Source organism: Pararge aegeria, chromosome 2, assembly GCF_905163445.1.
Source record: "Pararge aegeria chromosome 2, ilParAegt1.1, whole genome shotgun sequence".
In the NCBI taxonomy this organism is placed as follows: domain Eukaryota; kingdom Metazoa; phylum Arthropoda; class Insecta; order Lepidoptera; family Nymphalidae; genus Pararge; species Pararge aegeria.
In genome coordinates this window covers 15405419-15431769 of record NC_053181.1, presented here as the reverse complement: position 1 = coordinate 15431769, position 26351 = coordinate 15405419, and the positions used below count along the sequence as shown (strand labels likewise).

Genomic DNA, 26351 nt, shown 5'->3' with positions numbered 1-26351 from the left:
GCCGTTTCACGTCAAAAAAACTTATTCAATTGTAACTATTAGTTACTCCTTTAATGAAAATATATTGTGATTCCTTAATTTTTCCGTAACTGTTTTAAAACCAAACATCAAAAAGGTTTGGTAAATTATACCGAAAAAGATTGTTACGGACAAATGTCGATGTCAAATTATGGGTTTTTGGATGAAGAAGGCCTGTTGGAAAAATGTTGGAAAAGTTACCTTATCGAAACCTAGATTCGGAAACGCTATAAATCGAAAACATAACAGCAAAGCCGATCTTCACGCAGTTAAATGTTTTGTCAGAGTGAGGCAGAGTGGGTCTAGGAATCAACAGGGGCAAGACGAGGATTATGCTTATGTTTCGCTTCACCCAGTAATCGTTGAAAACAACTGGACTCAAAATTGTAGACGAATATTTATCATATAATTCAGTTTGTGTTGGGTTGCCGAATCCAACTCAGACGAAAAGCTTCGTGACATCTTTTTCTCCAAAATCCCTTAGTTTCTGAAGGCCAAAAACTTCGACCAGTGCATGCTGTCAGTGTTGACGTTTGGTAGTGTACCACGGTCACTAAGGGGCTCGTTAAATGGCTGACAGTAACTTAGCGGGCAGTGAGGAGGCTGTTCTCGGAGTATCTCTACGTAACACACTCAAAAACGAGGACATCTGTAACATAATCAAAGTTACCGAGATACTAAACAAGTTGCGGAGAGATTTGGGTGAGGCATGAAGCATTGAGGAGCGATGGAGGTTGGGGTCCCAAGGTTCTCAGGTTTTCCACTAGGTTCAACAGACAATATCAAGCGAGTAGCAGGGAGTCGCTGCACACATAGTACGTGTAGATAGAATCATTTCCAGGTGCGATCATTTATCAATTGCAATGATGACGAAGATAGGTGCTTGATTGAGCTTGACTGCATATCAGCACTGATGGAAATAACTAATGAAGTCTAGGTAGGGATTTGACAACCTCTAAAACGAACTTTTTGCTTTAAAGGGACACAAGTCGTACTTGGTAGGGAATACGGACGGCGGAAGGGCGTCTAAACTTAGCGGTTCAATGCGGAAGTAAAACGTTTCGTGTAAGTTTATTGCTCATCAATCAACCAAATAAGGATGCCACCGTTGCCTTATGCTGTCCTATGTTATAACGGTAAAAGATTAACCAAATGGTGGGTTTTGTGATTATTCCTAACAAAGTATCATCCCTCAAATACCGTTTAATATGCCGCATTGCGTCGCTACTTCTAACCTAACAGTTTTGAGTGTTAGTAATTCGTCAGCAATTAAGCTCGGCGATCAACCCGGTGAAATAGATCGAACTGGAATTTGGCAGAGCAAAAGTGGCATCAACCTGGTGAAATAGATCGAACTGGTATTCGGCAGAGCCATCCCAACTTTAAAACAATTTTAAAACTTATCCTTAACAATAACCATAGTGACTATTCCGAAGCTGAACTTTTTTAACAGTGTAAAGTTTTACCAGTGCATGTACAGTTGAAATATTCAATTTTAAAAGAAAACTTTTTCAATAACATATACTGGAACAAAGTACAACATCCAGTATGCACGCGGGCCGTCAGTCGAGGCCGGTTATGCACTTCGGGCGCGTTCAATAGGTATGGCGAGCGCACGAACGTTTACCTAGTTCCTCGCCTTATTAATGAATTACCCACTGATTTACGAGACAATATTAATCCTCCTCCACTGCGGTGTATTTGTGCAGATAAGTAGACTTCACATGTCTCTGTGAAGATTATGGAGACCTCTCAGGCATCCGGGCATGCAAGTCTCCAAAGACTGTTTCCCACCACATATAAAGCAAGTGATTTTAAATTGCTAAAAACGCACGTAGCGCCAAAAAGTAGATCGAACTCTTTCCCCCGAAAGGAAGAACGAAGTCTTTACTTAACAGTTGTGTACAGAATACCTTAACACGTTATCTAGTGGGTTACAAAAATCTAGTTTGATAAGCGCAACGTACCTATCGCGTCCGCGTCAGTTCGGCGCCGTGGTCGCCAGCGTCACGGTGACGTTACATTTGTAAACAGAACACGTAGGTACATACTAGATAGGTATTGTGTGAGCGTACTTACCATTGATTACATGCGTCGATGTATGCCAGAAGACAAAGTCTTCGAACAGTGCGTGTTGCCAGTGGTGACTTAGAGTTCTGAAACGTCACTGTCGCGCTGACTATGGATCTCGTAACAGGGCCCAGAGTCACTCATCGGTTGATCGCAAGAGCTACGCTTAGAGTATCTCTAGGTCTTAAACATCATCGTCATATCAACCCATTACCGCCCCACCACAGGGAACTTCCACAATAAGAACAGGTTAATGCCGTAGTCCAGCAGTCTGGTCCAGTGTGGATTGGTGGACTCCACACAGTTTTGAGAACAAAATGGAGATCTTTCAGGCATGCAGGTTTCCCCACGATGTTTTCCTTAACCGTTGAAGCAAGTGATATTTTATTTACTTAAAACGCACATAACTTGGACAAATTAAAGTTGCGTGCCGGGATTCAAACTCGGCCCCCCGCAAGTGAAGTCGAAGTCCTACCCATTGGGTTATCATCACCGTTTCAATAACGTGTGATATTAAATAATTGTTACAGCCCGCCGCATTAGAGCAGTATTCTGTGTTTAGCTTCTAAAATACTTTTCTAAGAGAGGACTTGCCCAATCTCTCTTGCTGAATCTGGGCATTTATTTAATTGACTGAGAATGATGAAAAATCCTGCTAATATTATAAATGTGAAAGTTTGCATGGATGGATGGATGATTGTTACTCTTTCACGCAAAACTACTGAACCAATTTGACTTAATTTTGGAATGGAGATTATACCCTGGATTAATACATAGGCTGCTTTTTATCCCGGGAAAATGTACGGTTTCCGCAGGATTCGTGAAATACCAAAAAACCGCTTACGAAGCCGCGGGCAACCGTTGGATAGACATAAAATTTTATATTTGTTTCTATCTCTATTCTACTGGAGTATACACTCGGTGCAGCTGAAAAATGGATTATATGCGCTGACTAAGTTGCAACTGAAAAGTAGACAGGTCGAATAAACAAATCGTTGTTGTATTCAGTTAAATCCTATTGTCGGCAAAACAAGGTTACCACATGCGCCCGCTCGCAGTGCTCTTCGGCACCAATAAGTTGGTACCATTTTGATTGTTCAGTTATTTAGTAAAATTAGTAGAGCTTTTTGTGCCGCCGAGTAGCTTTGCTGTGTGCCGGTGTAATTACAGGCATATGAGGCTTAACACCTACGCAGTTCGTAGGAAGTGTCCATTGCATTCCCTGCGAAGTTTGCGATAATATTCCATTTTCCATGAGTTTTAGCTATTAGATTGTTCAGTCAATTGTCTTGATGACAGTAAAAAAGAATCACAAAAATAAATTCTTTGACAACAAAAACTGACTTTGTAAAAAGTGACTATGTATAGATCATATACTTCGTATTCCTTTATATATAGAAGCAAGGAAAGTACTTGTAGTTTTCTACATTTTATTTGGCACCCACTTAAAAATGTTGTAGAAAATATTTATGTCAAATATTATGGTCTTCATCATCAGTTTTACTTGACCAAATGGTGCTTTTCGATAACAAACGCGCTCAAGTTAATACTTTTTTTTAATATTATTTTGGCAATATTTATTTTTTATATTATTTGTAATTTATGTCAACAAAACCTTTAATTTTCGCAAAAATAAGTTTTTTTTTGGATATAGTAGATACATCACAATAGCTTTTCAAAATTAGTCATCATGGTTATTATTACTAAATTTTTTTAAGGCTGTCTGTGCATCATATTGTACAACTGCTACTACGAAGTACAATAATGAGACACAGTCACGATACAGAAGGCGCCATCGCCATACACTAGGTGCCCCGTTTTACCGCCGCAGTGTAATTTGCATAGGCTTATGTCCGGGTACCATATTCAACTTACTTGTACTACCAAAGTACCTTTAGTTAGTTAGTTTGATTTGTACATATTTTTGTATAGTATAGTCTCAGTCTAGCTCGTCAGCTACTAGGTCATTAATCAAACTTGGTCCGCTGGAAAGCCTTTTTTTATTTTTTGTTGATGGTTGCCATTTGGACCCTTTAGCCGGCTGTCTGTCTTACTGTCCGTCAGTCTGACTTGTCTATCTTTTTATCCACTCCTCCTGTAACTCCTTCACCTACGGCATCAACTGCTAAACTTAGGTATTTCAAAAGCGCGTCACCACACACGGCCGTTCGCCTTCTCATCCAGCCGCTAACTATTAAAAAGGCTATTTACAAGGTGACTAATGAACCAACAAACGCGTACCCATAAACCAACAACACGACCCTCCGGTAGTCAGTCGTAGAATAATCTAGTCAATATTGTAGACGAATTTCCTCAAAACCTCCAGTCATTGCCTGCTGGTTTTGATTGCAAATGGCCAGTTCTGCGAATTTTAAACTCAAGGCTCGAAGACTTCGCAAAATGCAATAAAATTGGTTTGTTTTTGTAGCTCTGAATGTTTACGTTTTAATAGATTTTTTTCGTGTACTCTTGATTGCAATTTTTGGCGTTAAATAGGTTATTCAGGCACTGAGATCATCCGAAACCTGAATTATGAAACTAAGCTAATTCGATTGACAGTTTCCATAAGATCAATAAATGCTTGATCGATATTAGTGACGTTCTGTACGATGGGTTTCAGAATAAAGAGTAAATGTTTTTATCTTTATTCCACTAAAAGTTATCCCTTGACTGCAACCTCACTTTTGCGGCAAATGATGACACAGTTTAAGATTCGCCGTGGGTTAACATGTTAGGGGTAAATATAACAGTTATATTAAACCCATACCCCTACCGATTTCTACGGTGATGATGCGTATGCGCACAATTTTATAAAATATGAGTTAATGAACTTTTAATGCACCCCGTAACAATACAAAAATGTAAATCCGATCTGACTCAAGGCTTTACGACTGTTTGGAAAATACGATAAAATTTTTCTTTGATTTACACGATCTAAGGCTGACTTTTCCATGCTTCAATTTTAGTCAAAGCCTTCGTACACCGTATCGACAATTAGGTGTATTTAGAACCTCGCGAACTAGATAGACCAACGGGACTCACCGTGACCATATCAAGGCTCGAGAACTGCTTGAAAAATCAGATAAAAGTTTTTCGATTTTCTAACTTCATCATTCTCGCTAAACGATTGTGTGAAAAAGCTCTTAAAAGTGTGATTCGGGCCGGATTCACATTAGTGTGGTTTTGTGCTTTAGAACGGAATTGTTGAACGGAGCTATGTACGTTTTGTGGAAAATGGTTAAATGCCTACATTCGTAATACTGAGAGAACTGGAGAAGACAGGCGTCTTGTAATCTCATATAAAATGGTTAGGGATCGTACCTGTAAGTGCATCACTTAGAGCAGCCAGAACTCCTAAGCCACGGCCGGCATCGCGACAGCCAAATATGCACTTAGCCTCTTCATATAATATGTATGACGAAGGCCGTCCTTCAGATATATTATGACAGAGTATCAGTGTAATGTGATACCGCTTTAATATTTATCTTCGGGAGTGACTCTGGTACGTATTTAGGAATATTTTTTATGCCTTCTTACTTATTATTCTCTAGTACGGAATATTTTTATTCCTAAACACGTACCAGAGAATAATAATTAAGCATATGTGTTTTTATTTCACGTCTACTTATTAATGTTTAATTTATTTAACCGTAAATACATGGGTATTTGACGACCCATCTGGCCTAGCAAAGCAAATGCCAGCTAAACTCAAAGCAGACTTGATCTATCGTCGAGCCCATTCGCGAAATATTTTTTTTTCTCAACTCAAGCCACTGCCAGATTTTTTTTTAAAGCTAAGTTTAAGTTAGCCCTTGACTGCAATCTCATTGAACTATTAAAACCGTAATCATAATCGTTAACTTAACTAAGAAAAGAACGCGGTAACCTTAACGTGCTGTCATAGCTCAAATTTGAGGGGTTGGCGCTCTCTGCACCCCCTCACATGTTACATTTAACTTGTCATGCTTAGTATTTTCGGAGTGAATCCTACTTTTCTTTAAGGAGATACACTGCTTTGAAATATTATTTTTTTATAAAACAAAAGTACTTAAATCGTATTTTGACCCGCGAGTTGAACTAATTTAAGGTCTTAAAAATATAATATATTTTTTCGAAGCACAAATATGTCACCATTTCAAAGATACAATGCGTTGAAAACCCCTTGTTTAGCACATTTAAACTAAGACTCCAACTTAAAGAGGCACACCCCTAATCGGTTGGTATCGGTGGTAATCGGTCAGTAGGGTGGTAACTAACGCGGCTTTAGCCTCCCACGAGAAGCTTTATGTCAAAAAATCTTACAGCATACCTAATAAGCCCCAGCAGGTCTGTCGTGAGAATTGCGCGGGGCTCCCACGCTAATTACCGGTGCCTTCATGCTCTTTGTGGGCTTTGCGAACCGCCAATGTTAATGAATGTTTATTATGACTTAGTGGTTACCCGCGGCTTTGTTCACTTACAACTTCTAATATCGTTTATTTGTATATCTTATCTTATATCTTTAAACGAGCAATTCTTGTATATATATATAATTGGAATCACGAAATCGGCTCCAATGATTTTCATTAAATTTAGTATACAGGGGGTTTCGGGGGCGATAAATCGATCTAGCTAGGATTCATTTTTAGAAAATGTCATTTTATTCGTGTTTTCCGGTAATAACCGATTTGGTGCAACGAAGTCGCACGGGTCAGCTAGTGATTATAAAATGTGCTGTAAAAATTATAAGTTTTAATTTATTTCACAAAAGATGTTTTTTTTTTACTATTTTTATGACGCTATAAAAAGATTGTTACGGTAAAATGAAAGTTCGAAACATATAGTACGTACAACCCACAGTGTAACATTTATGTTTTTATTGCAGCTCTGGTCATAGCTTATTTTCTTGTCTGTAAACAATCTTACCATTATTTTTTATTATTTAGTTTTATGAATAAATACATTCAGAAAATGTATTTGTTTTATACTTTTAATTAATATACTTAATTTTCTTTGCGCACTAAAAGGGAATAAAAATATTGTTTGCTTTTAAATAAGGCAAGTTAAAATTTTGATTATGATTCATATATAATGAAAATATATCCTTAGTGAGACTTGTATTTATAATTTACAAAAAGAACTTCAAAATCTAGCGATCGTTCATGACACGTCAAAAAAAATTCAAAATTCAAAATTCATTTATTTCAAGTAGATTAATAAGTAGGTCTAATTAATAAGCACTTATGAAACGTCAAGTCTGTTTGTAGTGACTCTACACCGGTTCGGAAGGCAGATTCCACTGAGAAGAGCCGGCAAGAAACTCAGGAGATTGCTCTTTTCCAACATCATTTTAAAGTTTAACAATCTTTAGAATTTTTCTGTTTTGTGAGAGATGGGAGCGGAGTGGCCTGCTTCCAAGCAGCCTTGTCGTTTAGGAATTCATCAACGTCACTTCTAATATAGTTATATTAGAAGTGACGTTGATTGTTTGTACCACATGAACTTCCAAAATCACTGCACTTCTTAATCGCATTATATATCAAGTATTTTGAGACTACAAACTATCAGTTGTTCAGTTTTGTGTTTTCAATATTCTTTAGCTATTATGTAACAAGAACTTGGCATATATATATATATATATATATATATATATAGCTCTAATTTGCGTATGACGTCACGAATGTGGCCGCAGCACCTGACTAGTTTCCGTTTCGCGGGAAATAATATTTTATATATAATTTGCAATTTAAAAAATAAATAAAAAATATGAAAGCAGGCATCAATCAATCCTAACCGTATTCGGTCACAGCGACTGTTTCAGATTCCGGCTGAGAGCGCCGCTGGTGAGCCCTTAGATGACTCGCATAACCTGATTTTGTGCTAAACGTGCGGCTGCATTCGCTACACGTCAACACACCGGCAATGTAGTTATATGATAAGGCCGCTGGTTGTCGGGCCTTTAGCTCATCGCGTTTAGCATCAAGCGCCTTAAGTCGCCTCCACTCAAACTTCGTCACGTTCGTGTTTACTAAGCGCCGCCAATGTGAGCGGTCTTTTGTAAAGGTCTCCCATCTTGCCGGAACTATGGAACATTGCTTCATATGACGCTTCAGCACATCTTTGTACCGCAGAAGCTGGCCGCCTTGTTTCCGCTTGCCATCTTGCAGTTCAGAGTAGAAGATGCGCTTTGCAACTCTTTCGTCAGACATCCGTGAGACATGCCCACACCACCGTAGCTGCCGCCTCATCAAGTATGCCTCGATACCCCAGACATTTGCTCGCCTTAATATTTCTGTATTGCGAACACGATCCGACCAGTGAATATTCATTATATCTCGAAGACATCTGATGTGAAATCTGTCCAGAGTGCGGATGTGTTTACGGTAAAGACACCAGGTCTCAGAGCCATACAAGAGATTTGGATGCACCACTGCCATGTAGACGCTCACCTTGGTAGATAGTTTTATGTCATGTGAACGGAACACCTTGTCTCTCAGCTTGCCAAAAGCTGCAGTAGCTGCTCCTATTCTGCAATTTATATATATATATATATATATAGCTCTAATTTGCGTATGACGTCACGAATGTAGCCGCAGCACCTGACTAGTTTCCGTTTCGCGGGAAATAATATTTTATATATAATTTGCAATTTAAAAAATAAATAAAAAATATGAAAGCAGGCATAAGACTACCTTGAAATAGTTTGGACTCAACAAGGTACCTCCATTCATTGGTTACTTATAGGATATAGGTAACCATTGAATTAAGAACATACAGAATCCTCATTTAGCCATTATTTTTTGCAGTGTATTGTATCCAAAACAGTCAAAACGCCCCGCGCACGTCTCACTTTACACTCGTGGAACGTTACTTGCTCGCAAACTTTTTCCTATTTAGTTAAGGTTTACAACATTAGAGGTACGAGCAAAATAATTACTCTTACTGCTAAATTGTATGAAATGACGAACCGTTTGTTCGAGAAACCATTCTAAAGTGGAGTGGTTTTTGATGCTTCAATATTACTATCCTCTCGGAAAGCTCTCGCCAGTACCTACTCGTGATCTTTTTATGGTAAACGTTTAGAACATTAGAGGTACGAGTAAAATAATAACCGTTGAAATGCTTCAATATTAGTCGTGTACACGATTTCTGTATTTTCTTAATCCGTTGTGGTTAATTAATTAACAATGATCTTTCGTATTATGAAAATGAAGCTTAATTTGCTATACTCCGCGAAAATCCTTATACTCCGCACTAAACAAATCGTCGGTAATGCCTCTACACACGTTTCTCTCCGATACCGGAGCATCCTCAGATGTTGACTTTACAAAGAATATTTGTTAAGTACCTACTTGTTGTACTTAACAATTATTAAGATCTGTTTGGTGTGGATAGAAGAAATTGTAAATTACACCATACAGATTCTCCTGCTTTTCGCGGAATATTGCAAATTAAGCTTAATTTTCATAATATATCATGGATTTCCGCAAAGTAACGCCTGCTTCTATCCAATGATCTTTCGCCCGCAGCTCTGGTCATGCGGAGCGGGCCGGGCCGGCTCGGCGCGGCGTGATGCGGCGCGCGTGCGGCTGGGTCGCGTGGCCGGCGGTGGCGTGTGCGCTGCTGCTGGCTTGCGACCATGCGGGGGCTGTGGACATGCTGGCCCCTGGCAGTGAGTACACTGTTGTATTAATGCTGTATGGTAAGCGGGGATAGCCTAGTGCTTGGATTTTCAGCTTCACTTTCGGGGACTTTTTTTTTTATTCCAATACAAGTTAGCCCTTGACTGCAATCTTATCTGGTAAGTTATGATGCAGTCTCAGATGGTAGCGGGTGTACCTGTTTGGGAATATGGTAGTCATACCCGTAATCGGTTTTAACGCGACACCGCACCGGAACACTAAATCGCTTAGCGGCATGTTTGTTTTCTATCCTAGTTCCCTTTTTTGCCATTGGCCACAAGTGTTTCTATATTACTTTTAAATATTTTTTATGTCATATGGAGGTGTGAAACACGACAACTAACGAGTCTTTGCATTATTAAATCAGATTGTGTTACCAAGCCAAATATCAGTTTAATGAAATTTTACAGATAATTTAACTTTTCTGTAATAATTTAAGTAAGACACGATTTTTATTTGTTAATGTTATGGTAAAATTAACTATTCCAGTTACTTAAATTTTAATTTAGATGTTGTAAATAACACAAAATGTAAACATCGCCACGGAATGGAATGTACATTTAATTAAAACGGCGTGGGATAATTACAGTTTCAGACGTGGAAGAAAATTTTGTTATGTTCCAGTGTTCACTAGATTTTTTTTGGAATACAACTTGGTTTGCAGTTTCCTTTTTGATTCTCAGTAAGGCGAAAAATCAAACTTTGGTAGATCTTATCTCAAAACTAAACCAGTCTTAAGATGTATCTGTTCCTAAGATGTGACTTATATTAAGAACATCTTCTTTAGACTTCTTTGGATTGTACTCCTTTTTTGAAGGCAGAGGGTAGTTTTATTCAAATTCTGAAGTGGGATGATCAATTTCGTCCAATGACGTGATCTAACTTTTTTGCGTCATCTCTTTTGTTTATGATTTCTATTAAGCTTGCCTGGGCATACATGGTGCGCAGAGTATACATGCCCATTTTCAGCGTCAGTGCTGTAGGTAGATGAGTTGTTTACAATAACATTTTTTTACTCATAGATCTTATCATCAGTTACGAAATAAAAAGTAGAATGAAGTTACTTTTGTCCTCTACTCATGCAAAAGTCGTGTCAAAATAGACTTCCGGACAAAAATGTAGAAGAACGTTTTCTTTGGTTATGGTTTCAAATTCTAAATTCATTCATTTCAAGAATACTTAAATTACTTTTTAAACAGAATTGAAAAATGTCTAGTCTCTCGGCTTGTAGTGACTCTTTTCCAACATTAATAATTTTTTTATCATATGAGTATAAAAAGTGGTAGTATCTTAGAAATCATGGACACTTCAATTTTACTTATTTGTACACCAAGGAACTCTATTTATATTTATTTATTCCTAAACATCCACGTAAAGTCATCGCCGATCGTTCAAAATTCTGACACTGGAATAAAATCTCAAATAAATCTTCTCTATACGTATCAATGTAATGTTAATTGGGGACTTGGGGTGGTTGGCCATTTGTTTTCGGTAGTCAGAGCATCTGCCACATCTGTCAGCCTTTAGTACATTCGTGCCAGTCTCCGCTCCTACCTTTTTGCTCCCTTCCCCTACTCATGTGCCCCCATTCTATTTTAAGTATATCCACGTAATGTTGACGGCTTGTTAATTACTCTATGAATAATATTGTCGCCTACACATCACAAAATAATGTGTGACGCGTTGAAATGTAAAAGGCGCAAAATTCAAGCAACCGTTTTTCAACCGCCATTGATATCCTGCGGTCTATTAAACTCCAGTTTTCTAATTCTACGCCCATAATGGAGTTCAAAGTTCGTTAATCTGTTTAAATTGTATGTGGTTGCCAAAACATGACGTTCTCTTATCCGTACAAAACGAGGAGACGTTTGCTTCCAGACCAGTTTTGTAGTGACTTGGAATTACAATTTAAATGAATAATATACCTATGATAGCTATGCCCAACAAATTTTGTATTTTTAATCTTGAAATACGACATTTAATAAGCAATCATAATATAATAAACTTGCGCTCTATGAAAAATTCATATAAAAAAAATGTTTACAAGTATTTAAAGTTAATAGAACGTACGCAGGTCTCAACTAGATACTTTTTTAAAGATTTGTTTTTATATTATACATATACTTACACTATAATAGCAAGAGTGTTAAGAACACAGAAATACCTTCTGCGTTTTATCTTTACCAAAACCGGATACGCGATAACGACCTTGCTATAAATATTGTTTTACACAAACAACTGCTATAGGTTATGTTACATTCTTATTGAGAGCAATTTTTTCTATTGACAATGCAATGTTTTCCTTGCATCTAACATGCACTGCTTGGATATAAAAAATCCCTTTTTATAAGCTTATATTTGACTTACAATTTATGCATGTTAATTTGTTTAGGTGAAATCTTAAAACTAATGTAATAAACAGCTAATGAGGGAACTTCTAGTTCAAACCTCTTACCACTGTCGTTAGATTCGTCAAAAACAAAACATGTCTGTGCTCCTTTACCGTACTTCACTGGGGAGTTCCATTTATCGCATCCATCAATAAATCAACTCGATACCATCTAGGTATTCATTGACATCAAACCATCAGATTATGAAACAACACAAGTAAAATTTCAGGTCGTGATTGTGGCAAAAATTTAATAATTATTGTTAAAACGTGAAGGACAACCACACCTGTACGTATTAAAATACCTGTACATACATGTCGGAAGTCTGCAAATGAAATAAATTCTTGTAAGCAGGTAAATTTACTGTCTGTAACACCTAACAAGAAAAATATACGTAGGTATTTTCTTTAAAGGTCTTAGAAGTAATTCTTATTAAGTCGATGTTAATGAACGTAAATAATGAAAAAAAATCTGCGTCTCTTTTATTAATAATTGAGAGGAAACCAAATATCTTATAAGTTGAACGTAGACTGCCACAAGTTACTATTTTTCAGAACGAACCAATAGAAATGCAAGTGACAGCGTCAATCGACCTTTCAATTGTTAACGTTTTTAATTCATATTTGCTCAGCCATTGCATCACTGGTGCTGATCAAAATTTTTTTGTTATATCGGCAAATAAGACACAAGGATAAGTTAACACTTTTTAGGAGATCATCTGATAATATAAGTGAGAAACAAAAATGGCCCCATTAGATCGCCCTATTGCACACTCTAAATTGGGACTTCTCTTTTTAGGTTTAGTAACAATTCTTATTTTAAAGATTTCAGCTTATTGTACTTGCCCCATAATTGCCTACGTAAGTGTTATGAAAATCGCCAACCATTGGCGACCTGTCATGTCATACTGGACCTATGTATTTTTGTGTCGCTCTCAATTCATACGTTTTTTTGAAGATTAGAGTTTTGCAGGTATACCAGAATTATTGGAATCGAACTGCGGGGCTTTTAAATATCGTTGAAGCCCGCGGGTTCAGCGGAGCCGCCTGTCTCAAGCCCGTTGTGAGATATAACCCTGCTCGTTATAGTTTTATACGCTTCATGCGGCACTTGGGGCGCTCGCGGCGAAGTGCGGTCAACTTTATGGTCAATGTAACAATCAAGGGCAGTGGTTTCGGAGCGTGGCGGCGGCGAATGGCGAGCAACGTAAACAACGTTAACACTCCGGATATTCGCAAAAACTTCCGCGGCCATTGATCCTGACCATCGTGAGGCCACTCGTACCTCGCGATTTTTTCTCCCCCGCTTTATTTGAACTTGTGCTATTGAACCCGATGCGTCGTACCGCGGCGTGCTCAGTATCATGCCGCCTTTTAATCCTTTAGATAACGACTCAACTGGAATACCTACTCAGTATGTTGTTTGTTTGTAATTCCGCTCCGCTCGCCGCCGACGAGCTGAGGCCTCGTTTAGGAGGCGCCCCGTGTTATCTTGCGAACAGAGCCGAAATTCATTCGACCGTGTAATATGTGCGCCGATATCGAACTTCACGATGTAAACACGCGCCCGCGCCGCGCACCCCGCGCCCCCTACTTCGCCCGCACTCGTCTCCACCATCTTAATTGTATTCTTTTTTTGTTTTTACCCATCCTTAAAAACGGTGGAGGCTATCTATCATACCCGAATAATGATGTATGTTTGGATACGTTACATGTGTATTGTGTATGTCTGTATTTAGCGTCCAAACGTCGTCGTACTCAAAAGAACTACCTACCTATTATTTTTGACTCAAAGAAAACTTTTCATGATAATACCAAAAACGTTTTTAAAATCCAAGTTGGCCCATGACTGAAATCTCACCTGGTGGTAAGTCACGATGCAGTCTTAGATAGAACCGGACTAACTTGTTAGAGGTATGGCAGTTATAATAATAAACCCATGCACCTTTCTAGGCGACTTCTTACCGGTACGCTAAATCGCTTAGTGGCACGTCTTTTCGGCCAGATCGATCTTGATGGAATTTTGCACACATGTAGCTTGCATCCTGGGAAGAAAATGTTATCCGGAAGGCATAAAAAATACTGTACAGCTTTACTAGGTTAATTTTTGCTTTTCAAGTAGTTGGCATCCTAAGAATAATACATTTTATCCCGGGAAATAAAGGGTTCTTGCAGGATTTTTAAACCGTTCCAAATTAAACGCGGTTGAAGTCGCGTTCAACAGCTATTAACTCTTGTTATATTATAAAGAGAAATTGTTATTGTTTGCTTGTTTGATTACAAATGCACGACTGAGACGCTGAATTGATCGTTACATAATCTGGAGAAAAAGTTAGAATTTAAAACAAAGTTTGTTGAATGAAATATTGGAATTCCTTAACAAAACATTGCCAATCTGTGCAAAAGTTTAGTAAACAGTAGGTAGGTAAGGACGTGCCAATTTTTTTTTCCACCAACAGATTTTCATTTAAATATCGATGTAAACTAGCTTATATGCAGTATGAAGGAAAAAAAATTCAGCTACTTGGTAAACACCGCATGCAAATAGATAGTGTTAAACTAGCTTAAAACTACATTCAATCATAAAATAGATTTTATTTACATTTTATCATTCATCTCTTAGTTTTGCGTAAAAAGATTCCAAGAGTCGCCTAGATTGAACGCAATAGTAGAAAATATATTTTTGTACAAATATTTTTTTGTAACTTAACGATCATTAACCTACTCGAGGCACGTAACTGCGCAATTCTATGCTGAAGCCTGAAATAGCTCGCGACCCGCAAGCAATAACTCATTTCTCTCAAACTATTGTTACATAAATGATGAAACCACAAGAGCTTCATAAACAAATTGCTACAAAAACATTTTTAACATCTCTTCTTTTCTTAGTACAAACAACGGATACCGTTTGACCCACTTTCACGCCATTCATAAAAATATTACAGTATTTATCGTCGGACTTAGGACTGGTCGGTAAGAGAACAAGTAATTCACAATAATTTTCACACGATATGACAAACAAATGTAGGTTCACTTGCGTTTCGATCAAGTTGCTTTTAGGTTAGAATGAATGGTTTTCAGTGTATCCTCAACCATGGGGTTTCTTTTCTTTTTAAAAAAATAATGTTTATTACCCGACTGCCTAAAAAAAAGTTATAATATCAACCCATTACCAGGGCACGGGTTTCCTTTCACAATGAGAAGGGGTTTGAGAAGGCCGTAGACAACTTCGTTGGCCCAGTGTGGCCCATTGGTGGACATAAGTGTAGCTTGTGTGTGTACCTTTAATAATAGTAGAAATCAATGGTTTAAATCTCGTGATTTTCAATAAAGAAAAAAGTCACAGTCAAGTAGTTGTTATTTCTTTATTTAAATAGGCACATAAATGGCATTTTAGACGAGCTCATTACAGTAGTAGGCGATAACTGCATTCGTAAACTTTAAACGTGCCAAACGTGCCGTGGTCAATTGTAAAAATGATCATCATATTGGGATAATAAAAAAAACCCCACTTGACCTAGTAACCCACCACTTATATATTTTGACCCTCTTTTTATTGAAATCATTGATTTTCGGATTTATAGACCAAGCGAAGTACGAGTAAGAGGCTTTTAGTGTGATAATAAGTTATGAAAGGATGTATATTTAAATTGCGTTTAAAACTAAAATATTTACAGCAATAAGGCCAATCACCTTACTATTCAGCGTGAATTTAACTCGATAAACCAATCTGTTTCTGAGAAGAAAAAGGCCTTTAAACACAAATTGACGGAATAACGGTTTGCAAGACCACTTTGTGATCCTATTAGAATTTAGAGTTCTTACCAGTGAAGTAAAACTAAAGTAAAAGATTATTGAAATTAGAAATTACAAAATTATGTTGAAATTCAGTTACTTAACATAAGTTTTAGTTTTCGTGGTCCATCAAAGAAAAAAAAATTTTAATACTTTCTACTCTACCTTAAAGTCTAAACTGAGACTATTTTAACCCTGTCTTTTAAGATACCGTGGCCTGTTTCCTGTAAGATGTAATCCTCCCGGGGTACCATATGCTCGTCTACAGAATGCGACGCTCTTTATTTTCGGGGGAATTACGAAAAATCCTGAAAAAAATAAATAAGAAATCTTTAAAGCGCGAAGATAAATCCGCCATTTTCGCTTTCTATGTGAGCATATTCTAAAATCCTTATTCCCCGTCTACATTATAAAATGAACCACTGCAATATTTCAGCTTTCTTGGTCTTTGAGGTTGGATTTGATAAAACAGTTAGTGAGTGTATTGTGACTTTTCATTTTGTTAATAGTTGCAGATAGAAATATAGAATATAACTATACTGTTAGGTATTTCATCACTTAACCTACTAATACCTACTTGACGTCACCGAGGCGGTGCGTTGTACTCACATAGGCATAGTAACGCGTCGTAACTATGTAAACTTTGGCACAACATTTTCGTCACGCGTCCAGATAATGTCAAATTTTGCCGAACCATTTAAAGTCTTCTCCGTGAGTCGTGATGAATACGTAATACCCTCATAGCTACGTCAAAAGATGTTAATTTTTAATGGACTTCTAAAAGGGACTTAACAACAGTTTTTTTTTACTTTTTTTGCAGCTATATTATCTCAGATAAGAATTAAATTAACAGGCACTTTTTTCCGGTAGTTTGAAGTATGATGAATTGTATTAATATCGAGCTTTATTAATGTCACCTCTCCGCACTGGTTTCAAGTTTCTATAGAATGGAATACCCACTCTAGACCCACCACTTCAATTCCTTTGGGCTGCGAGAATGTTATTGCGCACCTACAAAGTGCAGAAGTTACTAACTGATAAATATCGGGGAAGGCTAACAAAAAATAAAACTATTAATTATTATGTAACGAATTTATTTTGAGAGATGACCGTTTGTTTAAATAAAATGTCCGTGAAAACTCTGCAAGGCCGAACGTTGCGGCGCGCTCCACTAAAAAATGAAAACATACAAAACACGGAAAACATTTTCATTTGTATACGTATATCGGGACTTTATGTTTTTGTAGAATCGGTAGATTCACACTTTAAACATAGTTGTTCGTGGATCGTTATAGACATATTCGCATTTCGATTAATTTTCTATTCAATTGTGACCTAAAAGTGACCGGGTCTTTAACATCAAAAATATTGTATTTCTTTGTGGTTCTATCCCTATCTACGTTTCAAGGTGTAAAATGTATACGATTTTCTGCGAAAGCTATAATACCTTGGCGAAACAGTCTTTACGTTTCAAAAGAACCTGTGAGTCCGTAGGTCTAATAATTTTGCAACAAATGATGTATCAGTCGAGTTTCATGGTTCTTATAAGTATATATAGTAAGTACGAATAAAATATCATAATTTGTAGTTGCGTTTAAAGTATTATTTTTAGCTTCTTAGCTTAATTTAAGTTTGCGTAATAATACAATCTTATATTTCTTATTTATATAAATTGCTATTCGTCAGTCTCACCAAAAATTTTAAACGGCTCGACTGGTTTGAATAATTGTTGTTGTATTTAGATTGCTTCACACAGGGGTGTGTTAAAAACCCAAAGGAACAGCTGAAAAATAGAAAAAATCTGAATTGGTAATTTTGTATCGAAATAGGTGGTATGCGAAATTCACCGGGTCATCTTTATATATTCCCACCAGTTTTATTATAGTCGATAGCATAATATGTTTTGCGCATTTCCATGACGTAATATATAAATTAAATGATAAAGGTTGGTATTTAGATGAATACCAATAATTATACAACAAAATAAAATTAAAGTCATTGATGAGGCTTTTGTAGAGACTTTTACTGTGGGAAATGCGAAAACAGAGTTTGCGTTTACTACTTTGCTCAGAATCCTAAAAACCTCGGAATAGCGAAAAATCTAGTTGCATCGTGCTATTAGTTTGACCTTTTTTACCACATAGGAGTAGGTATCTACAAGCAAAAACATTAGCGTATAAAACCAAAACATTAATCAAAGATAGCTAAAAGTTAAAAATGTTTTGTGTCACTGTTCTTATCTCCTTTAGTGCCAGTCGGCATCGCGTGCACGAGCACACCAGCTGTCGGGGTCAACGACCGCCGCCGAAACAACCCCATCTACGACCCCCTTTGTGTCAACATTGAACCATGAATTAAATTTCCGTTGGAGACCTAACTGCGCACTTTGTAACCGGATCGTATTACCACAATAGAAAAAAAATATAACGAAAGCACTTACTAGGTTCCCACCGGCAATGTTTTGTTTATTTTGTTTTTCTACTTGTAATACACTTTAATCCAACTCTTCAGGTGCTTAGCGCTGTCAAAACGGTTATCCGCTTTACTATTTTACCTGTAACGAAAATTAGAAGTACGCTTTTCTTAGTTGTTTATTAAAATATTGGGATAACAAAAAACCCTCGTACCTTATCAGTGTAGACATATTTAATATATTGGTCGTTGAATTTTTTTTGCAAATGCAAAAATCAGTAGTTAAAAATGTGATCATTATTTTATTTTTATTCCAATACAAGTTTGCCCTTGACTGCAATCTCACCTATTATAATCTGCAATAGTCTAAGATGAAAGAAGACTAACCTGTTCAGGAGTATGGCAGTTATAATGAACCCACCAGACCAGGTCAAACCAGAGAAAATTCAGAAATTACCAATTCCCATATTGCCCCTGGCGGGAAAAGAACCGGAGACCTTCAACATACAACCACCGCTGCGTCAAAATCAATCTGATCATGTCTGACTCTGACACTGACTAGCAAATAATGCGTCAACTTGCATAAACTTTTTAAGATAACGTACCTAAAGGGTTATTAATCAAGAGGCAAATTGCTTGCATAAATCTCTTGAATTCACTTTAATTATATAAAATTTAACTAAAACAACAAAGTTAATTTTCCCCACAGGTTAGGTATCTGGAGTTGGAAACTGTTAAATAAAACTTTTATAATAAAACGCTATCTGACTTGGTCTCGAGCTTTTGCAGACAAATTATTAGTTTCAACAAGTTTCCCAATTATGAACATTGTTTCCGGGAATTTAAGATTCATTTCTTCCGAATGAAATAATTTGTCGCGTTTCCAGACTACTTAGTTCTTATGCAGAATAGTCGTTGTCATCATCATTCCCAGCTTATTAGTGACCCACTGTTGGGAACAGGCTTTTTGACGACGCTGGACAAAATCTTACTCTTTTTACGGGAGAGGAACTTACAGCTTTTTTTTATTCCAGTATAACTTAGCCCTTTACTGCAATTTACCCCGTGAAAAGTGATGATGCAGATGGTAGCGGGCTAACCTGTCTGGCTAAAACATACATTCTCCGTCGTTATTTGTGGGGATTTTAACATCGATAGACTTAAGATAAACGCGGTATCTTTTCGATTTGAGCAATTATTTAGTTGTTTTAATATGAAGCTGGTGTTGAAGAAACCAACAAGATTAAGAAGCGGTACTTGTATTGATAATTTTGCGCATAATTGTAGGAGTGCAAATTATCAAATTCTGATTGGCTTTATCAGACCAGTATGGCCAGCTACTTAAATGCCGAATTCAAAATATGTGTGCAATTTCCTATTGGAATGTTTATAGACGTGACTTAAGTCAAGATAATATGGTAAAGTTTTTAAATTATTTGAATTGCTTGACTTTTTCTGAACAGGAGACCCTAATAGGGCTTTTGATATATTTTTCGATTTATTCAAATTGATGTATGACCTATGTTTTCCAGTGATACGAGTGAAAATAAATGCTATTCAAAAACCAAAATGGATAACTAAAGGTATAAAAAGTGCTGTGTCCGTAAAAGACAATTATTATGGGAATTTAGGAAAAATAGAAATGAAAAGAATAGAATGAACTTTAATATTTTTACCAAGCGCCTTTAAAAAATTATCTTCCTAACACAAAAAGCACAGAATAATGGTTACATAAAGACATCTTCAAACAAATCAAAAGCTACCTGGAGAGTCATACAAAACCCTAGTAATAGGCTCCCTCAAGATAGCATTGAAAAGATAGAAGTAGAGCAAAAATTAATAACAGATCCATCTGAAATAGCGCACGAGTTTAATTCATATTTTATAGGACAAACTGATTCCGAAAGTCCCGCTATTAGAACAAAATTCAAAATACCTAGTAAATGTAAATCTATGTTCTTAGGTCCGACTGAACCTCCCGATATAATGCGCTATATAAAGTCGCTTAATAATACCGGTAGTACTGGGTACGACGATATTTCTACAAAAGTAATAAAATTTGTATCTGCTAGTATTGCCTCTGTTCTCAGTTGCCTATAATGCATGATAAATTTCCAGAAAAATTAAAAATAACTATTATTAAACCCATATATAAAAAGGAAAGTAAAGAAGATATGGGTAACTACAGACCTATTGCATTAGTTCCCGTATTGTCAAAAATATATGAAAAAGTCATATATGACTGCCTCTATAGTTACTTTGAAAAAGATGATAATATGTTTGCTAGCCAGTAAACGGGCTTCCGTGAGAACTAACTGTACAATAAATATGGCAATCTTTAAATTCCTTCAGGAAGTAACGTCTAATGTCGATAAGAGTGCTATAGTTTGTGCTTTATTCATGGACCTGAAAAAAGCATTTGACCATGTCATTTTACTAGATAAAATGTACAGTTATCGGGTTAGAGGTAGCGTTTTAAATTTGTTTCAATCATATCTGATGAATAGGTTCCAAATGACTAGATTAACAAGAATTAATTTAAAATCAAAATCAGAGATAGCGTACACATCTAGTTCTCAAGCCATCCAACGGGGCGTACCTCAGGGTAGCGTACTGGGTCCGCTGTTGTTTAATATCTACATGAATGACTTTCCTAATTTTATTAAACATCCTATTTTCATGTTTGCCGATGGTTGTAACGTAATTCTTAAAGACGACGGTAAAACTGATCTTAGTATAAATATTTGACGGCCGAGTGGCGCAGTGGGCAGCGACCCTGCTTTCCGAGTCCAAGGCCGTGGGTTCGATTCCCACAACTGGAGAGTGTTTATGTGATGAACATGAATGTTTTTCAGTGTCTGGGTGTTTATCTGTATATTATAAGTATTTATGTGTATTATATTCATAAAAAAATATTCATCAGCTATCTCAGTACCCATAACACAAGCTACGCTTACTTTGGGGCTAGATGGCGATGTGTGTATTGTCGTAGTATATTTATTTATTTATTTATTTATTTATTTATTTATTTATTTAATGATACTTTGGCGACTATTGCAGAATGGGTAACAGCAAATAGATTGACATTAAATTATACTAAAACTAAAATCATGACGTTTGTAAACAAAAATAAGCGACGGCCAGTAATAAAAGCTCAACATGGAAACGACAGCATCGCTGCTATTACTTCAATTAAATTTTTAGGGATTCATATCGACCACGATCTCAATTGGAAGGCACACATTGAGCATGTCTGCATTAGGTTGCAAAAATTTTCATATGCCCTCTACATGCTTTCTAAAACAGTAAATAGAGAAACACTACTAGTTGCCTACAATGCTTACGTTGGCTCAATTCACCAATACGGTGTAATTTTTTGGGGCAACTCTGTAGAGCGAGAGCACGTGTTCAAAGCCCAAAAAAAGTGTGTTAGATCAATATGTGGCTTGAAACAAACTGAAAGCTGTAGACCGTATTTTAAGGAACTAAAGGTCCTTACACTACCTTCGTTATACATTTATGAATCATTGCTCTTCGTTTAGAAGAACATGCATTTATATTATAAGCATTGTAATAGAGAGCGCCATAAACATAAGCTTCTTATGCCTCCATCGAAAACATTAAATATAGCAAAAGCTCATATGTTATGTTACCTAAGCTATACAATAAACTACCGTTAGATCTCATTAAGACAAATAATGTTAATATATTTAAAAATAAATTGAAAGAGCATCTTCTGAATCAATGTTATTATGATGTAAATGAATATTTAGGTTAATTTTAAAAATTATATAACATTAGAAGAGTAATCAACTTGACTAAACATTTTGGTATTGGCTGACATTTGAGGACATACTTTAATATTATGATATTAAATTTAGTTTATAACTTTGGGAACCAAATTGTATAATTGCGTTATCATCGTAATGATATAATTATTATTAGTTTTTAAATAATGTTAATGATTTAGCACGCCAATTTTGGCTGAATATGAAGATCATGAATTATGCATAACATCTATTTTTTTTGTACCATGTTCAAGCAAAATTTAATAAATAAATAAATAAATAATTGGTTTCCATTTCCCTTTTTATTAACCTTACCCTAAAGGTTAAACTTTATAAAACGTTGTTTTTGTTTTGTGCTCTGACACTTATTTACATTACTATTAAATTACTTTAAAAGATTATTATATAATTTTTTTACAATTACCGTTGATTAGTACTTACCTACCCACAAGTCACGTTACACTGCCATTAGCCAATTATATCGTCTGCCAAAAAAAACTTAACACTTTTGTTTTGTTCTATTTATATATGTACATACGTTTTACTATTTCGTCTTGAATACGTTTTAATAAAGAACTTGAATTTAATTGATAGCCCCCAGTTTAACTTATCAAGTGAACGAAGTAATATTTGGAGTTACATATAAATCAGACAAATGTGTATTGAAATGCCCAATTGTCATTTCCACTCCTTTTTATAGAATGCCCGATGAACGCTAACATAGCAATGATTTTAAAATTTTTAATAGTCTTTTTACCTACATTTGGAAGAAGATATGACTTTTATAAATTTAAAATGCATATAAACATTTTGCAACCTGCGACTCTTGCAAGCGCCTGAGCGCTTTGACCACTAACACTTTGCGCTTTGAGTTTTGACAGTAGGCGATCCGTATCTTATTGGCCAAAGCTTAAGAAAATTTTATTATTTTAAATGCATTTTAAGTTTAAAAAATAGATATGATGTTAGGTTATATGGATCGTGGCGTAGGTGTTAAGCGTCATGTGCCTATAATTATAGCGGCAGAAAAAACAGAGCCTGAAAAAACTCTACTATTACTACTAATGTATGTGGATGTAACTAAAACCCACCTCAACTTTCTGGACTGAAATAGTCCAGTAGTTCTAAAACACTGAAATTTCCAGTAAAAGAACTGACGGGATTTAACGCATAAAAGGTTCATAGAAGGTAAAATACCTTCTATGAACCTTTTATGCGAAAGGAAACTCATTTAGACTAGGTCATCATGATATTGCTACAAAGTTACCGCCAGCCTTCGATTACATGCACGTGTACCTTTAAGCCACGGCCGCGCCGGCGGAAGGGCTGCTATAGGCATACCAAACCAATGCTATACACAGTTACACAGTTAGTGAATCGACAAATTGTGTTAACCAGTCATACGTCAACGATAGTATATGTTATTTAAACGTTTTAATCCTTACGAGCGCAGCAATTGTATTCTATTAGTAGGTATTCCATTAAAAGCTTGATAAATATTCCGTGTATCTGTACGAGAATTCACGCTCGCCTTCCAGCTTTAAAATTTACTACTAATCTATATACATATTATATTATATACCATATAAATGGTAATGGCATATAGCTAAAATATAGTAATGTCAATGAGAATGCAAATATGGTACAATGTAGTGTATATTACATGTAAAATGATCAACAATTTGATATTTAAAGATTCTCTTTTTCATGTTTCTTTTTAACAATGCAAATGGTAGTAAATTAATAATTTTTTTCTTTACAAGTATATTTAAAAAAATGTTAAAACTCCTATTTTTTACTTTGTCTTGAGAGGGAAACACTTTTCATTACTGTTGAGTGTTTGTTTACTTTATTAGACAATTAAATATTTTAAACTAAGATTTTCGTAGTTAATCAACATTTCTTAAATTTAGTTCAACGGGTACATACCACGATAATATTTTTGGATTTGTCGATATTTCGACCTAGTTGCATGGATCGTGGTCACGACGGGAACTGGGTCTAAACATCGACAAATCCAAAAATATTATCTTGGTATGTACCCGTTGAACTATATTTAAGAAATTTATTAGACAAGGTAGAAAAATGGAGAATATTTGTAGGACTATATAACTATATATATACTATTTATAGGATTTCCGCTATAGTTATCATAACTGCTTCGAGCTCGTTAGATTAGTCTATATATGACTATGTGATATGGCACATATAATCATCATCATCATCATCATTACTGGCCCACTTCAGGGCTCGGGAACGCCTCTCAGATAGAATATGATTAAGACCGTAGTCCGTGACACTGGTCAAGAAATATTAGTGAAATTTAATTGATTGAAATTAACGACGCACATAATTCCTACAACTTAGAGATGCGTGCTTTGGATCGAACTCGCTGTCCCCGAAAGGGACAACGAGGTTTAATACATAAATATGGGATATTGTAGACTCAAAATTGAAATAGCTATGTTATTATTAAAGTTATATTTAAGTGAGTCAAGCGCGAAATGTTTTCGTTTGTATTGTTATTGATTGATAAGAGCGGAACGAGCTGGGCGATTGCGTAGGTTGCCCAATTCCAACAGATAATGCCTATCGTAACAAACAACTGATAAGTTTGATGGCGCCATGATAGGGGCGCTACGATACTATAGTTTTGAGCTCACTTTCAGTACCCTTAGTACAATAACTACTCGCTTGTAATCGAGGACTCTCGAAATACCGTAACATTAAAGCAAAATGGATGTTATTCCTATTGAGTTATAGCTCAAATTTGTTCACATGTCTTCAACTCCGTGTTTTGGCAAAACGTATGTAAAATAAAAATCAGATGCAAACGATTCCCGACTTAAACGAGGCAGATTATGCCCATTTTGCGTTGACGGTGAAGAGTTTGATATGCGAAAACGAAACTTCGATTGCAAGCGAGCAAATCTTGTACTAAACCCAACTAAACTGTTCATGTGGTCATGTTAAATTTCATTCAACTTGAGATACCAATGTTCTTGACGTAGTTAAACGAAAAGCTTGTAACATACATGAAAGAAGTCTCGGAGCATTTGGGAGCTTCAATATAGCATAACGAATCTAAGAAATAGCAGTCTCTAATATTGAAATAAATAAATAAAAACCCTGTTTTTATTCTTTGATTTACAGGTACAAAAGTTATAGTCAAGCTTTTTTAGAAAAACTGAAATGTTGACTATAGCTAACTTCATGGTGTGGGTTTTTTGTGACGGTGTCACGCCCGCACAATTTTTACGGTGCGCACGCATCGTAAAAATTTACTCTCACCATTTTTCCCTAACGCGCCAAAAGAAGTATAACAAGTATAACAAAATCTAACAAAAACGTTATTAAGAAAATAAGGTCTTCTATGATTTAAGTGGTTTGGTATTTGAATTGCATAATGGATGTTTTCTCTAAGATATAGTTACTATGCACGAGAAATAATGCTCAACTATTACGGCGATTAGATTGTGATTAATTGCTTTTAAATATCCGGTAAAAGGTCATACGCATGCCCATTGCAACAAACCTGTTACCACTGGTATTGTAAACTGATAACGTTATAGTTTATGTTTATACTCTTACTTATTATGATAGCTAATAGTACCTTATAACCTTAGCATATAATGAATGCGATTACTACTGCAATGATGATGTGACTAAGCATAATAATGAGATACGCTGATAGTAAACTAAATGCGAAAGCTGCGTATATAGACACCGGGAGTTTTTTTTTTATTTTTATTTTTTTTTTTTTAAATAAATATAAATAAATATACTATAAATATACTACGACAATACACACATCGCCATCTAGCCCCAAAGTAAGCGTAACTTGTGTTATGGGTACTAAGATAGCTGATGAATATTTTTTTTTATGAATATAATACACATAAATACTTATAAGATATAGATAAACACCCAGACACTGAAAAACATTAATGTTCATCACACAAACATTTCCCAGTTGTGGGAATCGAACCCACGACCTTGGACTCAGAAAGCAGGGTCGCTGCCCACTGCGCCACTCGGTCGTCAAAAGTTATCTTTGCTTCGTTCGAGTCCATGTAGGACTGAGCTGCATCGATAATCCGGTCGTATTTATATCAAATTACCCACCAACTCAATGTCATGAACATTGGTTGTTAATCAAACATAATATTGATTGTTTCTTGAAACTATCTATTAACTACCTTATTAAATATCTGCCAA

At 36.1% G+C, this 26351-nt stretch overlaps 1 protein-coding gene across 1 annotated transcript in view; it reads left to right on the top strand.

Moving 5' to 3' along the window:
• Window positions 1-26351, top strand: part of LOC120632927 (insulin receptor-like) — a 123612-nt gene that overhangs the window by 9318 nt on the left and 87943 nt on the right. Inside the window, exon 2 of the mRNA XM_039902959.1 lies at window positions 9597-9739. Within this exon, the coding sequence (XP_039758893.1) occupies window positions 9640-9739 (100 nt within the window). The 5' untranslated portion in view covers window positions 9597-9639. The remainder of the gene's footprint in view (window positions 1-9596; window positions 9740-26351) is intronic.